This window comes from Andrographis paniculata, unplaced genomic scaffold (genome assembly GCF_009805555.1).
Source record: "Andrographis paniculata isolate CXL003 unplaced genomic scaffold, ASM980555v1 Contig35END, whole genome shotgun sequence".
NCBI lineage: Eukaryota > Viridiplantae > Streptophyta > Magnoliopsida > Lamiales > Acanthaceae > Andrographis > Andrographis paniculata.
In genome coordinates this window covers 1390670-1408926 of record NW_026137568.1, presented here as the reverse complement: position 1 = coordinate 1408926, position 18257 = coordinate 1390670, and the positions used below count along the sequence as shown (strand labels likewise).

Here is an 18257-nt window from a genome sequence, read left to right as displayed (position 1 = left end):
ATTAAGTCAAATTTCTTGATTCAAATTAAATAATTTTTTGTTATGTTGTCGTGTTATGTTACTTTTTATTAGTTTGAGCGTAAATTATGTTGAATTATTTAAAATTGAACTTAGTTTAAATTAATTTATGAGAAAATTATTAAATTATTATTATTTTACATATATAATAAATTTATTAATCAATATTAATATATTATAATCGGGTTGTGGTGTCGGGTTCGAGTTGAGAGCCTCAACCCTAACCCGACCCGTTTACTATCGTGTTGGGTTCGTGTCAACTCGTCTATATAATCGGGTTGAAAGCTTTGACCCAAATCCAATTTTTTTTGTATCGGGTCAATTTTTGTCGGCTCTAAGAGAATATTATTTTTTATCTGCTAAAGAAAACAGATAAATATATATATATATAGTTGGATACATAAAAATTTTTTAATATTAATATTATATTTGTTTTTGTAGTATAAACGATTAAAGATATCCTTATTAGTATTATATAATATAAAAATAATGATATTTATATAATATATTATAAATTATAAAAATATTTATTATATTAAATAGATAATACAATTATTAAATTAGAAAACATAACACTTATTTTTTTTAAGACAAAGAGAATGAAAAATAGTTTCTTACGAGACAAATGGAGTATTTTTATCATGGTCACGTATTCCATATTGTTGAGGTAAACAATACTCCCTCCGTCCCTGAAAAAAATTTCACATTACTGTAGACACGAAAATTGATAATTTGTAAGCAATTAAAAAATATATCAATATTAATAATTATATATTATAATTAAGATGACTAAATAGTTTAATTAAAATTTTAAAAAAATTATAAACTATGAAATTTAAAATGTAATTAAAGTTTATAATTATATTTCCAAAGAAGAAAATGACAAATTGTATAAGACGGAAGTATTATATATATATTATTTCATATTTATAATACAGTATATATTATATTATAATTTAGTATATGGTATGTTATAACACAATATATATTGTATTATATAAAAATTAATATTGTGTATCTTTATAACACATGTTGATGTTACCAAATTAGCACTCGATTCTCATCTTTTTATTATAAAAAATAAAAAATATATGCTATATTAAAATTTGTACACAAATTAAATAAGCATATTTGTTTGGGGGATTGGATTTAATTTTCACTGTTCATCCAATTTTTTCCCTTCAAAAAATCAAATCAAACACCTATTTTTCATTTTTTATATTATACTAAAAATCAATTTTACATTCAAAACATCACATCAACACCTATTTATATCACATCATACAACTATTCAAATTCAAAATTTTTACTATTCAAATCCCAATTCAAAATCCAAACTCCCAAACAAACACACCCTTAAGAGTAGTAAACAAAACCCTCTTTCCGTCAGAAAATTTTAATTTTAATTTTAATTTTTTATTAAAAATATAATATGCTTATAAAAAAATTAATTAATTAATTAGCCGACAACATATCGTATGTGTTAATATAATATAAATATAATACATAAACTAGTAATATGTTATACACTCTCATATTCTCTCCGTCCTAACTATAGTGTCTTATTTAGGGTAGACACGAGAATTTAGGAGGTGTATGATTAAAAATGTATTAATGAAAATAATTATTATATAATACAAATAAATATAGATTAAGGTTAAAATAATTAATTAATCTAATTAAAATTAAAAAAATTAAATGAGATAAAATTTTATAATTTTTTTTTTAAAAAAAATGACAAAGTGGAACAGACCGAAATCGAAAAGTGGATACAGTAAGTGGGACAGAGTATAATACATATAACCGTTGATTTTAACACATAACATAATGTAATTATGAAGAAACAACACATATCATTATTACACACAACATACGTTATTTTTATACTCCCTCATTCTTATTGAAAGGTTGTCATTTTCCATTTCAATCCGTCTCAAAACAAAGTTATCATTTTCTAATTTAGTAATTGTATTGTCTACTTAATATAATAAATATCATTTCAATTTACAATAAATTATACAACTGTCATTACTTTTATATTACACCATACTAATTGAGATACTTTTGTTTTTTTTTTTATTACAATCCAATATAATAATACTCCTTCCGTTCCACATTGGAATTTGGAAGTATTAGTCACTATAAACACGAGAATTTATAGAATAAGTATAATTAATAAATAATAAAAAATATATTAATAAAAATAATTAGCGTATAATATAAATTATCATAAATTAGGATTAAAAATAACTAATTAGTTTAATTAAAATTTAAAAAATTAAATTGAAAAATTTAAACTAAAATTAAGATGCTTAAATCTTTTTTAAAAAAAAAAAGTGACATGAGACGTGGAACAGACAAAAACGATAATATAGACATGATAGGTGGGACAAAGAGAGTTTAGGTTGGACATGAAATTTAAAGAATATTGATATTATATTAGTAGTAGATAAAAAATATGGATAAAAATTTTTTTTACTCTTGTGAGTGTATTAGTATAAAAAGTAGTGATAATTGTGTAATAAAAATAAAAAAATATAAATAGTTTTATGGTAATATAATTATTTATAAAAATAAGACTATTATTTTTGGGATAAATAAAAATTGATAAACTAGACATTGTATTGAGCGAAGTTAGCAGAAAAAACAAACATTACAATTTTAAAGAAACGGAGGGAGTATTTTACAGGTACTGATTTTCCGTAACCTTCCGATTAATTAAGGAGAGAAATTGGACATGGATATTGCATCGTGACCGTCGAAAAGTAGTGATTCCATCTGGGCGGCTGAGCTTGTCCCTTCACTGTCCCCCCACCACCCATCCACTTCCCTCTATTTTGCTGCATTTCCTGCCGACACCCCCCCCTCTCGTCGTCTTCCCCAATCTTCATCTAATCTATAAAATCCCCAATCTTCATTTACCTAATCAACAATCCCTCCCAACAATTCTCCAAAAAAAATTCTGCTCGCCTTCTCTATTCAAGCAATTCGTCGAACACTTGGCGTTCGAAAAACCTCTTCAAAAATCAATGACCGACCTAAATCTCAAGGCGACGGAGCTCCGCCTCGGCTTGCCGGGAACCGACGCCGCCGATGACGTAACCCCCCCTGTTTCGAACAAAAGAGCCTCGCCGGAGTTATCCGCCGACGAGAGGGCAACCAAGGCCACCCCCAAGTAAACCCTAACCTTAAATCCCCAATTCATTTTTTTTAAAAAAAAAAATAAATCTGTCTCTGAAATTGGAGTTGTGTTAATCAGGGCACAGATTGTGGGATGGCCGCCGGTGCGGTCGACGATGAGGAAGAACAGCGGTCAGAAGAAGAGCGAGGCAGATCAGCAGCAGGCAGGGATGTTTGTGAAGGTGAGCATGGATGGAGCTCCATATCTGAGGAAGATTGATCTGAAAGTCTACAAAGGGTATTCGGAGCTTCTAGAAGCACTCGAGGGGATGTTCAAGTTGCCCAAAGGTTCATTCTTTTTTCAAATTATCAAATTTTTTTTTTTATTTGAACTTGATTTAAAATAAACCTTTATTTGAGTTTTTTTTGTTTAAATAAATATCTTTTACTGAGTTACCTTTCACACTTACATTTCAGATCTTTTACCCTTTTCAAGACTTTTGCACAACTTGAAGCTATATTTTATTATTAATTTTTTTTTTGGCAATTTATCTACAGTAATTTTTTTTTAAAAAAAATAATTTATTAATTTATGGATTGGATATATAACAGGTGAATATTCAGAGAGGGAAGGGTATAAAGGGTCAGAATATGCACCAGCTTATGAAGATAAAGATGGAGACTTGATGCTTGTTGGAGATGTTCCTTGGGAGTATGTTCCTTTTCAATTTTATTTTATTTATTTATTTATTTATTTATGTATAATAAAAAAAAAAACAAAAACAAATACACTAATAATAGTAATAGTAATATTATGCTAATATATTCAAAATAGTAAAAGTATTTATTATGTCACTTAAATAGCGCAATTATTAAATTGAAAAGCCCTAAATGAAAAATATTCATTCCGTCTCATATTTATCTATCAATTTGTTTTGTAATGTTAATGAGATAATACAATTACTAAAATAAAAAATAGATATTTAGTTATAAGATGAACTAAGATGAAAAAAATGAATAGATTGTTAAGGGATACACAGAATAGTAACGAATGGAGGGAGTTATTTATTTTCTTACGGGTATATAGTAAATTTGTATTTAGTCTGTTTATGCTTTATTTTTCAATGGAATAATTTTCTATAAATATTATTAAAAAAATATAAATATGCATTCATATTAATATAATAAATATCATTCACTCATAAAAAAAATTAACTATTCAACACAAAATATTATTTATTATATTATTAACTTAGTTTTTCATTCTATGTATAAAAAAAATTAATTCATCTAAAAATACTGACTAAAGATTAATTGGTTTGAATGTGCAGAATGTTTGTGTCGACTTGTAAGAGGCTGAGGATTGTGAAAGGCCAGGAGGCTGCAAGAGGCTTGTTGTCTTGTGCCTTTTCTTGATATTTATTTATTTATATATATATATATGATTAATTATTAATTAATTAATTAATTTGTGACAAGAACAAGATGATGATTATTGGTATATGTTATCATCTTGCAGTTGCAATGTTTTTAGTTCATTGTTTTGTTTTGTTTTAATTTTTTTTTTTGGACAGTTTGTTATATATATCCAGAAAGGGTTCTCAAATATTCATCTGGCAATGTCATGTAAGAAGAAACTATATTATTATTATTATTATTACTATTCACCTTTTTATTATTATTATTTTTATTTATTTATTTATTCTTGAAAAAGAAAGTTATTAGTAATGTAATACCATTGCCAATATAGCATGAGAGCCATGGTGGCTTTCAGATCTTGTGTTTTTTGCTTGTAATAAATCTCCAAAATGTATGTATGCATGTGAATGAATTCACTTCTTGTTAGTTCTTTGTTTTTTTTTTTTTTTTTTTGGCTTTGATATGTTTTAAATTTTGTATTTAAATAATATTTGTTATAATATTTTATAAAAAAAAAAATGTTTTCGACTATAAAAGTTTCATTTATATTTTGGATGTTATCTTTAAATATTAATTATTATATTAAAATATAGTGCAAATTAATAAAAAATTATAAAAATATTTTTATCAGTGTCTTACAGTACTAATAGAAAAAGTTCTGTAGAAAAAATTATACTATAAATATAAAAATATTTTTAATGTTAAGTAATGACGCAAAAAGTAAACGTGATATCTAGATGCGATCTATAGAGTATAATTTTTTTGAGGAATTGCGTAAAATTTGAAAAAAAAAAAAATTGTTAAAAGAAACACACTTGAGCTTGAAATTGAAATCCAACTATTTTAATTTTTATTTTGTTCCATTAATGCAGCAAGAACATAAGAGGATAATAATCAAGTAATTTGTTTTTAGAATTGAAATTTTGAAATATGTTTCAAATTGTAAAATGTTTATTCTTTTATTTGACATTTTATATATATTTAATAAATAATATTAAAATTATTATACAATACAAATAATTATTTACTAAAAGAACTAATTATTTTATAAAAATTATAAATTATAAAATTTAAAATTTAATTACAGTTTATTATTAAAAAAAAAAAGACAAATTATGTATAAAAAAAAAATAAAAATTAATATTTTAATATTTTAATTGAAATAATTTTAAACTACAATTAACAAATTAATTTTATACTATAAAGTTTATTTTCTAACACCTAAATTATTATAATACATGAACAACTCATAATTCAATTATTAAATAAACAATACATAAATAAATACTAATGGATTGTGGTTAGGACATGTTGACTAGCTGTAATTCACATAGCATATAGTAAGCAATAATGCATAAACCACATGTAATAATAAATTTCAGCATAAAGTGGGTATGAATTAACAAATACTCCCTCAGTCCCATAAATATAGTCGTAATTTAGTTGAACACAAAATTTAAGGAATATTGATATTATATTAGTAGTTGGTAAAAAGTACGAATAAAAAACTTTTTTGCCCTTATGAGTGTATTAGTGTAAAAAATAGTAGCAACTGTGTAATAAAAATGAAAAAGCAGGGATAGTTTTACGGTGATATGATTATTTATGGAAACAAAACTATTGTTTTGGAACGGATAAAAATGGTAAACAAAACTATTGTATTGAGACGGAGTATACTCCATCCGTTCTAATTTAAAATATTATTTTTATCATTTTCTTCTATCCAGTTTTAAAGTATTTATTTTTTATTTTATAAAAGTAATTATACACTTTATCAAAATACTCTTAACTTTTATCTAAATTACAAACATATTATTACATATACAATTACTTTATATATAAAATCAAATGATAAAAATGTAAAAACTCTTACATACTTCTACTAATTAATAAAATATTAATATTTTTTAATTTAGTAGAAAACTCTAAGTGACCTGTTTGATAAAGGACTAATGGGGTATATTACAATTGTTCAGACACAAAATGAATATTAACATAGTACAAATGTATACTCGGACAATATAAGTATATTAATTCACACAATATATTATTACCTCGTTTCGACTTTAAGAGTTTCATTTACTTTTACATGTTGATATTTAAATATTAATTATTATATAAAAATATAATACAAATTAAGAGGAAATGACAAAAATACTTTTAGTAGTGTCTTATAATACTATTACAATGACATTTGTGTAAAAAATTATATAAATATAAGATTATTTTTAATGTTCAGTACAATGACGCAAAAGGTAAATGAGACAAACCGGACGGAGAGAGTATTTTAATTCTAGTCCTAGGGTGTGTTTGTTTGGATTATTTGATTTGTTTTTCACTATATATATATAAAAAAAAAATTAATTCAAAAATATCAAATTAAATATTTCCTCTGTCCCATATAAAGAATAACGTTTGTTTCTTGCACGTAGATTTTTTAATATTAGTATTATATTTAGATGCAGTGAAAAGACAAAAATACACCTATTAGTATGGTTTTAATATAAAGGTTGTGGCATTTGTTTAATATATTATACGTTGGAAGAGTATTTATTATGCTAGGTAAACAGTATAATTACTAGATTAAGAAATAATGTTTTTTTTTTTTACGGACAAAAATGAAAAATAAAATCTCTGTTTTGGAACCGAAGGGAGTATATATATTTAAATTAAATTAAAATATATTATCAAATTCTATAAGAGCCTATAAGAGTAATTAAAGAAAGCCCTCTGATCATGATTACTTTCAGCACGACACCTCCCGTAGTCCAAAATAAAATAAAATAATAACTAATATACAATAAAAATAATATATAAATTCCATCAGTTCACTTTTAAGGTGGACACATTTTGACGCGTGAATTAAAAAAAATTAATATTTTAACAATAATTGTATTATATTTATTATCGAAGTTTATGCGTAGTTGATCATATATGAATTTTTAAAAAAAAAAAAATTGACAAAAATATAGACATTTCTTTATACTAAGGAATTTCTTTAAAAAAAAATAGTTTTTTTTACTAAACAAGAAATTAAAATATTTTCTTTTATTACAACAAATATATATAATTTGAAGACGTAAAAATAAAATTAATTTTTACTAAAAAGTAATGATATCTAATAATATGATTGTAAATGCATATTTTAAAAATATAAATATTGTAATTTTTTGGTATTGTTTATAATTACTATATATAAATATATATACTTAAATTACACAGACAAAAACTAAAAATATGTAAAACTTAGATGTAGAGAGAAAGTATAATATAAAAATATAATATATGATACCGTCCGTATGTAAAGGTTAAATTTATTTTACATTAATGTATTTAATATTAAAAATATTTTTATATTTAATTTTTTTTACAGATATCATTATATTAGTACAATAAGACACTATTAAAAATATTTTTGTCATTTTTCCTTAATTTGTACTACATTTTGATATAATAATTAATGTTTAAATATCAACGCGCAAAAAAATAAATGTGACCTTAGAGCCGAACGAAAATAGTATATATATATTTTATTTCTTTTTTAAAAAATATTTATTAATAATAATAGTATTTTTTTAAAAAAAAAAAAATCGGTTTCTCAAATGTTGTGTTAAAATAATAAGCATGATGACGTATAATCATTGCAATCTTCACTAATCTTTGAAGGGTGTGTTTGTTTGGGGGTTTGGATTTTGGATTGGGATTTGAATAGTAAAAATTTTGAATTTGAATAGTTGTATGATGTGATATAAATAGGGTTTGATGTGATGTTTTGAATGTAAAATTGATTTTTAGTATAATATAAAAAATGAAAAATAGGTGTTTAATGTGATGTTTTTGGGGAGAAAAAATTGGATGAATAGTAGAAATCCTCCAAAATTCTTCAAACAAACACACCCGAAGAATCTTTTGAAAGTGTGTTGGCAATTGGCATTGATTATAATTTACTATAATTAAATAATTACATAAATAATTATTATTTCTGAACCATATTTTCTCTAAGATTTCCTGTCTGCAATTTGTTTACACAATAAATTTTGGAATTTTATGGTTTTTTTTTAAAAAAAACAAAACATATACTAATACATTAAATATATATAGTTCCGCCGTCCAATTTCTATTGTTCTAAAGTATATTTATACGATTTTTTAGGTGATTGTCTTTTTGTTATGAATTAACAAATTTGTCCTTAATTGTATAGTAGAGATTAAAAGTAATAAATGAATTAAGGGTAAAAATATAAAATTTGTGTTTAAAAAAGAAAATAGGACAATAGTTGTTGGACGTCCCAAATAGAAAAGTAGGGCATTAGTTTGTGGACGGAGGGAGTATTTTTTATATAAAATATCATATCAAATACTCCCTCCGTCCCACCACAATTGACACTATTTTCATTTTTGTCTGTCTCGTAACAATTGACACAACTTAATTAACTACATAACATAGAACATCATAAACAACGTAGGACCACTCAAAAACCCTTTATTTCTATCCCTCTCCTCAAAAAAATAAATACTTTTATCTATATTTAAAACTACACATCTTTTATAAAATTGATTTATGTTAATTATAAATAAACAAAAATATTTTTGCATCTACTTGTATTATAAAAAATTTTATTCTCTACAAAATGATAGCTATATTGCATATACTTTTTAATTACTATATAATTTTTAAATATTTAAACATATATTTATAATTTTTTTAATCATATATATTAAATTTACTTTAAAAATATAAATATTATTAATTATACAGAACAGTAATATCATAATATCATAACTAATTATTATTAACTAATTAAAATCCTTACCTTAAATATTGTATCCCTAATGAAAGAGTTTAATTTAGGTGGGACGGAGGGAGTATTATTTTTATAATTTTTTTTTTTAAATTTTAAAACTCTTCAAAATTCTCCTATATAAACTTTAGTTTGAACATAGAAATGACATAATGCATGTGTTAGATACTTATGTTATCCAGTATTATGTTGACAATACTTCAAATATAATTTGATAGTACATAAATATAATACTTTCTCCGTTACAGAAATAAGTATCTATTTGCTTTTTGCACGTAGTTTTATAAATATTAATATTATATCATGATATGGTAAGAATAAAGTAGAAATAACCAAAATAATCTTATTAGTATGTGTGATATAAAAGTAATGGCATTTGTGTAATATATTGTAAGTTGTAATGATATTTATAATGTTAGATAGATAGTACAGTTATGAAAATAGATATTTTGTTATGGGACGGACTAAAATAGAAAAATGAATACTTTGTTATGTGACATAGGGAGTATTATTATTTTAATAAATTATATTTGTATAATATTAACATGTATATATAGTACAATCGTATACGTTAATATTATACAAATATAATATATAAGTTAATAATATATTCTTTCCGTAATACTTTAAGGATTTCGTTTATATTTTATGTTACTGTACTTAACATTAAAAATATTTTTATATTTGTATAATTTTTACATAAATTTTATTGTAATAGTATTATAAGATATTAATAAAATTATTTTTATTTTGTTCCCTCAATTTATATTACGTTTTTATATAATAATTAATATTTAAAAATTAAAAGTAAATGAGATAATTGTAAGTAACACTCTAACTCGTAGCTTGTTTATCAACATACATCCCTTATTTATTTATTTATTTATCTTTTAATTTAGGGGTATTGAATATTTAATACTTTATTTGTACCATTTTTTTATTATTAAAAATCAGTTATTATATAATATAAATAATTATATTAAATTAAAAAAATATATTTTTTTAAATATAATTAAAATATATAATTATTTTTTTATAAAAATAAAATATAGGACGAAACGAAATAATAATATGAACAAGTTATTATTTTATCTTAAATATAATTAACAAATATAAATTATTTTTATTAAATTTCTAATTTTTTTACACCTAGGATTCAGTCAAAATCTCTATATCTCTATCCCTCCTTCAATAAATACATATTTTTATCTTATTAACTAAAAAATAAATATTTTTATCTACATTTAAAATTCTTTAGTTTTTTTTTATAAATAAATGAATACTTTTAATTTATTAATTTTTATTAGTATAAATTTTTATTATCTACAAAATAATTATTCATATAGTATATACTGGAGTACTATTTTATTGAAATATAATGATAGAAATATTTAAATACATATTCTATTTTTAAAAAAAAAAAAAAATTCTATATATTAATTTATATTTTGAAAATACCAACGATAGTATTCATATAAAAAATAATAAAATAATATCATAATTTATTAATTTACACTATGTAAACAATCGTCATGTAACAAATGAGTTATCTGTTTGTGGAACCGAAAGAATATAAAATTTTAAATACGATTAAAATATATAATTATTTTAAAAAAAATGAGTTATCTATTTGCGGAACCGAAATAATATAAAATTTTAAATACGATTAAAATATATAATTATTTTAAAAAAACGAAATAAAAATTTAATGTTGTGTTTGTTTGAAGAATTTGTTAAGATTTCTATTATTAATACAAAAGTTTTTTTCCAAAAATATCAAATAAAATACTTACTTTTTATTTTTATAATAGATTAAAAAATTAAATTGATATTCAAAATATTACATTAATGTTTATTTATATCACATTATATAATTATTTCGATTCAAATTTCTTATTATTCAAATCCTAACCCAAAATTGAAAGCCCCAAACAAACACAGCTATAAATCCACTTGCACTTGTTCTGGAATTTAGGGAAATTTTAATCGAAAACACCATAATGCATGTCTCAACTTTGCCAAACAAACAAACTGATGGTGGTGGGTTTGTTTGTGTTTTAAGTATTTTGAATTTATTTTTTATTTTTTATTTTTAAAAAATATAATTGTTTGATAGATAAAAATACTTAGATATGATTTTTCAAGAAAGAATAAATTACTTTATTATATAATTAAATAATTGCCTAAAAAATAAAAGCTCATATACGGAGAGTAAGTGATTTTCAAGGTGCGTTGGTTTAGTGAAATTATTTGAAAAAATATATTTACTCCCTCCATCTCAAAAGAAGTGTCTTATTGAGAGTTCGACACAATAATTAAGGAATAATAGTATTTAATTGAAAGTAGGTATAAAGTAGAATATAAATAACTAAAATGCCCTTGCTTTTTTAAGGATTTTAAAGAGTATGTTAGAGTAATAATTATAGATAGTATGGAAAAGTAGGAATAATTTTGTTATAAAGTGGGGACCACGGATACTAAATAAGGAAACAAGACAATTGTTTTGGGAGGGACGAAAATGGAAAAACAAGACAAATCTTTTGGGACGGAGGGAGTATATATTTTTATGTGAAGTACTCTCTCCATTCCAGAATTATAGTCTTGGTTGTGTTGGGTACGAGATTTAAGAAATATTAATATTATATTGATTTATATTGATAGTAGGTAAAAAATATGAGTAAAAGATCTTTTTGCCCTTGTGAATGTATTAATGTAAAAAGTAGTGACAATTGTGTAATAATAATGAAAAAATAATGGTAGTTTTATAGTGATATTGTTATGAAAATAAGACTATTGTTTTAGAATGAACAAAAATAGTAAATAAGACTATTGTATTGGGACGAAGGAAATAGTTTTTTCTTCTTTTTTTAAGAGGGTTTTGGAGTTTTGTATTCAATTAAAAAATAATATTATTTTATTGATTTATGAAAATGTGTAAGAGATTTTGATATTTTTGTAATTTAATTTTTTTTTTGTATAAAGTAATTGTATTTATAACGATATATTTGTAATTTAGATAAAAGTTACTAGTAATTTAGTATTAGTGTATGATTACTTTTACTAAAATAGAAAAACAGTAATTTTGAGTGGGACTGTTGAGAAGGAAGGAGCAGAGATAATTGTGTAAGTAATACACCCTCCGTCTCATATTTATCTATTTTTTGCATGAAAATTTTGAAATATTAATATTTTATTGGAATATAGTAGAAAAAAAAAGTATAAATACTAAATTAACTTTATTAATATTGTATGATATAAAAACAATAATATTTGTGTAATATATTGTAAATTTGAAGAGTATTTTGTAATGTTAGATAGATAGTAAAATACTAAAAAAAATTTGATATTTTATTATTAGAAGGACCAAAAATAAAAAAATAAATAATTTGTTAAAAAATAAAAAAATATAAAAATAATGAGTAGGTGTAATATATTAAAACGAGTTTTATAAAAGTATAATATTATTATTATTTTTTTAAAAATATCATATTAAAATATATTTAATAAAAATTCAACTAAAATATACTAATGTATTCCTCCAGCCTAAATTATTCATATTACTAAATTAGGAAAATATAATTAGTAAATAATTAAAAAATTAATAATAATAATTATTATATAATAAAATAATTATAAATTAAAATTAAAATTAAAATAATTAAATAATTTAAAAATATAAAAAAATTATAAATTTAAAAATTTAAAAATATAATTAAAAAGTATAATAATATTTAAAAAAAGAAAAGAAAATGTCAAATTATAAGACAGACGGACATAAAAAAATATATATATATTTTTGTGAACTTTTTATTTTTTAAATAAAATAAAATAAAATTCATCTCATAAAATATGTCATAAAACATTATTTAAATATAAAACCGAAACTATAAATATTTTCAAATTAAACCTATAAAAACAACCCAATTGAATTTAAGTGTTGTAAAATGCTTTAAATTTAAATATAGTATAAATATTAAACATAACATTTTATATAAAAATAAATATTAAATAGAAAATATTGGTTGTTCTTTTATCATTTCAAATCAAAACTAACATTATTCACTTAACACAATTTCAATAAAATTATTATTTTCTCTCATAATATATTATATCACAATATTATATATTTCTTCCGTCCCAAAAGATTTATCTTGTTTTTCTATTTTTGTCCGTTCCAAAACAATTGTCTTGTTTTCTTATTTAGTAATCGTGCTCCTCACTTTATAACAAAATTATTCCTACTTTTCCATACTACCCCTAATTATTACTCTACTGTACTATTTAAAATGCTTCAAAAAGCAATGACATTTTAGTCATTTACATTCTACTTTATACTCACTTTCAATTAAATATTATTATTCTTTAATTCTCGTGCCAACTCTCAATAAGATACTTCTTTTGGGACGGAAAGAGTATACAAAATCTCAAATCAACGTCATCGTATTTCAAATCAATTTTAAATTATAAAAGAACGAAGCCTTGTTAAACAACTATTTCACGATGAAAAATAATGCTCAAGTAGTCCCGTAAGGGATGACCTGGTGATCTAGGAGTTGGATTTGTGACTATGAGGTCGAGGGTTTAACCCCCGATGCCTCCACACATGGTTCGCCTAGTATGATTTTCCCATCTTATTATTATTTATTATTATTTTTTCCTTCTTGCATACTCGGAATTATTGCATCAATATAATACATTTCATAAATATCATATCAAATATTTATTTTTTTTATTTAAATACATTATCTCTCATCGACTTGTCGGGGCAAAAACCCTTCCTCGAACGTAACAATACATTTCAAAAATATTACATCAAATATCTATTTTTTTTTTTATTTAAATACATTATCCCGCTCAATCTATCTCGCATCGACTTGCCGGGGAGAAAACCCCTCCTCGGACACATCCATCTCGTCGCTCTTCGACAAGGCGTAAACGATCTCGACCATGCTCGGCCTCTTCGCCGGGTCACGATTCAGACACGCGACGGCGACGGCCATCACGCTGACAACGCTATCGATCGGCTCGTTAACGAGGCACCGGTCGATCCACCCCCTCATCTTCGTCGATCTCCTCTCGAAAACCTCTCCTGCCGTCGCCCAGAGCACGTTCCCGTGCTCGTCGACGGCCTCCCGGCCCGAGATCAGCTCGAGAAGCACGACCCCGAACGAGAACACGTCCATCTTCGTCGAGACGACCCCGTCGGCGAGATACTCGGGCGCGATGTACCCCTGCGTCCCGACAATGTGCATCGTGATCGCGTTGCACCCGGATTTCGCGAGCCCGAAGTTTGCGATCTTGGCCCGCATGTTCGCGTCGAGGAGGATGTTGCTGCTCTTGATGTCCTTGTGCACGACTTTCGGCCTCGTGTGCTCGTGGATGTATTGGAGCCCGTTGGCGACGTCGATCGCGATTCTTAGCCGGGTTTTCCAGCTGGGTTTTTCGGGTTTGTCGTCGTGGAGCCATGAGTGAAGAGAGCCGTTTTCGACGTACTCGTAAACGAGATAGCAATTTGCGCCTTCACGGTCGACGCAGAAGCCCTCGAGCTTCACTAAGTTCCCGTGGTTCACCTGAAAATCAAGAATGTTTGATGACGACGACGACGAAGTATGTCAATGCTATAATAGGCATGAAACTTTTATTGCTTTTCAAAAATATTGCACAATTTGCCAATATATTTCCCCAAAATCAAGACTACGTCAAAAAGAAGATTCGTCCGATAACCAAAACAAGCAATTTACGTCAAGATTACAAAGTTAACGCGTAAGATAAGCTCGAGCTTCATTTTACTTCATTAATATACACATACATACACATGTATATATATATATATGGCGGTGGCTACAGTGCTGGATGAGATTCAGCACTGTGCTGAACAGCATCCAGATAATTAAGCAAATAGCACACGGTAAATACAAACACAACACATGAACTATCAACATATGATATAGTTTCATACAACACATGTATCATCAGTTTATTTTAGCACATGACATATACATGTATAGCCACAGGTGTAATTATAAATAAACAACACATGTCATTATTGCAAATAGCACGCCGTTGTTTTTAATAAAGATTAGTGCTGATTTTGTACTTTATGGATTCTGACTTGAAAAATCAACACAATATTGATTTTTTCAAATCAGCGTCATAAACCTTCCACATATATGTATATATGTATATTTATATATAGCAAGTGTAATGAAATTAAATGAAGTGTAAGGAGCACGGCAGCTATCGAACAATTTTCATGACATAAGAGCTAAGAATTACTCAGAAATGATTTTTAGAGATTCAAAGGGTTCATAGTGTCATCAATAATTCACCAAATTTGATTCAAAAAATACATATGATTGTCAAGAAACTGTAAATTTTTTTACCTTCTGCAAGATCTTGAGCTCCTCATAGGCATTCCACTTCATCTTCTTGATGGCAAACCATTCGTCGTCGATGCAACCTTTGTATACAGATCCTTGAATTATCCATCTCTCATCAAAGCCATCTGTGGCTTCCCTCAATTCGTCGGTTCCGAACACTCTATACTTATCTAAACACCCTGAAACATCTGCCATCAAACTCACCTCCTCTGGCTTCATCAATCTGCTGTCCCCCTTTTGCAGTTGATGATGACCATGATGCTTCTCTTCATCCCTGTAATTCTTCCCTTTCTTCTTCATTGAGCTTTCTCTGTAAATCCAGGCTCCGGAAACTAGGGCTAGCAGCAATCCACAGATTCCTAATCCAATCCCTAACCCTATGATTGCACCTTTCCTCTCGATTTTCTCAGGAGCAATTGGGGGAACTACAGGCTGGGTGAGATTTGGAAGTTTGGAAACTGGAACGAACACTGTATCCATGGGACTGAATGTGGTGTTCTCATTAGCAGCGATTATGGACTGTGTTGTAGTCCCAAACATGGAGGCGATTGAGCTTATGTTATCGGAATTCTGAAAAACGTAGGTGATTACGAAATTAACCTGATTCCCCAATTGCGTCGAATTAGGGCACCGGCAGAAGATCGGAAACGTGATTACATCTCCAGGCTCGAGCTGCGTGGGGACGAAGCTCGGATTCACGACCTCGACGGACTGGAAAGTCGTCAGATTCCCGAAACTCTCCGTCGAGAGGCGGTAGAACGTGTCGCCGCTCTTGATCGTGTGATTTAGGGCTGCATACGAAATTGTGAGGTTGCTGCTCACTCGATTGCAGCCGCACTTGATCGGAACGAACAGCGACTGGTTAGGAAGCAGCGGCGACGCCGGAGAAGTGATGTTGCTCGGATCGGCGATCATCAGACGGCTGACGGAGAAAAGGTCGCCGACGGAAGCTAAGTCGAGGAAATTTGGACTGGTTGCTCTGTAGAAGACGTACGTCTCGCAAGGGTATGAACTCTGGTTCGCTGCTGTGCAGTTGTACCCTACCGTGCTTGGCTGGGCTTGTACCTTCGGGACATCGAGGGTAGTAGTGTACGCGAAGAAGAAGACCCAGAAGAAGCAGAACAATCGAAAATTTTCACCATTTTTTTGTTCCATTTCTGTCTGAAATTTGATTCCAAAAATTCATCATTATCATATATATATATATATATAAACAAACAAACAAAAAAATTAAAATAAAATAAACATTTGCTGTCCAAGTCAAGACAAATTTTTCCAGGTCAAGCATTATCTGGTAATTGTTAATTTCTTTAACTTCGACCGTTGGATCTGATCGATCAACGGTGGAGATTATTCCACTGTTTCTTTTCTTCCTCTGATGTGATATGAGTGCCGTAACGAACATTAAAAATTATTATATTTTAGTTATGGGAATAGCGACGTGTCGCATTTTTATTTGGTTGTGAGTTACAAAACGTCACCGTCTGGGAGAAACTTAGGACATTAAAAGTAAATACATAAAATAAGTCATTGGCGTATTGCGAGGGTTGTCTGGTGGAGACGACGGAGCAATCTGTACCGTTCGTTTACGTGTGGGGCCTTTTAACGGTGTGGATTGACCTTGACTGCACTGCTGAGACGAAACGTACGACAAACGAACCTGTGTTGAAATTACATCATCGTAATAAATACAACTCCCTCCGCCCCTATATTTATAGTTTGAGATGTATTTGACACATAATTTAAAAAATATTAATATTATATTAGTAATAGATCAAAATATTATGAATATATTAGTGTAAAAAGTAGTGGTAATTGTGTAATAATAATGAAAAAGTAGACATAATTTTATAATGATATGATTATTTATAAAAACTAGACTATTGCTTTGTAACAAACAAAAATAGTAAACATGACTATGTATTGAAACGGAAAGAGTATATTTAATATTTAAATATTCAATTTGATTAGGTTAATTAATAGAATTAGTTTTGTGTTGGTTAGTCTTAATTAATAAATATAAAAATATACCTATAATAAATATTGTGCTAACTAAAACTATATATTAACAGGAAGATGTGTAATATAAATATTAGCGTGGCTTTGATGCGGTTGATTTTTTTAGTTGAAAGTTGAATTGAAAATAAATTATTTAATAAATATTCTATTCAAACACTTAATAAATTTATATTTATTTTTTATTTTTTTATATTTAAATTAAAAATATTTTTATAATTATATAATTATTTATACAAATATCATTATATTTGTATTATAAAAAATATTTTTGTCTTTTTTTTTTATTTGTAAAAAACAAATGTCAACATTGTAGGTAAACTGAGGTAGCATTTAATTTATAATATAATATATATATAATATTAAAAAAAATAAAATGTGTATTTAATTATTGTAACGACTGAATTTTAATAAAATAAATATAATATCAATATCTATAAATAATAAAATTTTATATAATACAAATAAATAAAAATGTATAAATATTTGTAAATAATTAAAAT

The 18257-nt window shown here is 26.0% G+C and overlaps 2 protein-coding genes across 2 annotated transcripts; one reads left to right on the top strand and one right to left on the bottom strand.

The window, feature by feature from the left end:
• Positions 1-2887: 2887 nt before the first annotated feature.
• LOC127249408 (auxin-induced protein 22D-like) lies at positions 2888-4983 on the top strand. Its single transcript, XM_051272183.1, has 4 exons — positions 2888-3193; positions 3278-3486; positions 3751-3850; positions 4470-4983. The coding sequence occupies exons 1-4, from the start codon at positions 3048-3050 to the stop codon at positions 4552-4554; spliced, it is 540 nt and encodes a 179-aa protein (XP_051128140.1). The 5' UTR covers positions 2888-3047; the 3' UTR covers positions 4555-4983.
• A 9082-nt stretch (positions 4984-14065) lies between these two features.
• Positions 14066-16916, bottom strand: LOC127249299 (serine/threonine receptor-like kinase NFP). Its single transcript, XM_051272042.1, has 2 exons — positions 15742-16916; positions 14066-14928 (listed from the first exon to the last, which is right to left on the bottom strand). Exons 1-2 carry the CDS (start codon positions 16891-16893, stop codon positions 14218-14220), a joined length of 1863 nt encoding a protein of 620 aa, XP_051127999.1. The 5' UTR covers positions 16894-16916; the 3' UTR covers positions 14066-14217.
• Between the last annotated feature and the right edge of the window lie 1341 nt (positions 16917-18257).

What these genes read in the sequence shown, in the direction of transcription:
- LOC127249299 (XM_051272042.1), bottom strand. Translation starts at nt 16,893, where the DNA reads ATGGAACAAAAAAATGGTGAAAATTTTCGATTGTTCTGCTTCTTCTGG. An exon ending in AGCTCAAGATCTTGCAGAAG is followed by an intron (nt 14,929 to 15,741) that starts GTAAAAAAATTT and finishes CTTGATTTTCAG; the next exon opens with GTGAACCACGGGAACTTAGT.
- LOC127249408 (XM_051272183.1), top strand. Translation starts at nt 3,048, where the DNA reads ATGACCGACCTAAATCTCAAGGCGACGGAGCTCCGCCTCGGCTTGCCG. An exon ending in GATGTTCAAGTTGCCCAAAG is followed by an intron (nt 3,487 to 3,750) that starts GTTCATTCTTTT and finishes GATATATAACAG; the next exon opens with GTGAATATTCAGAGAGGGAA. An exon ending in GTTGGAGATGTTCCTTGGGA is followed by an intron (nt 3,851 to 4,469) that starts GTATGTTCCTTT and finishes TTGAATGTGCAG; the next exon opens with AATGTTTGTGTCGACTTGTA.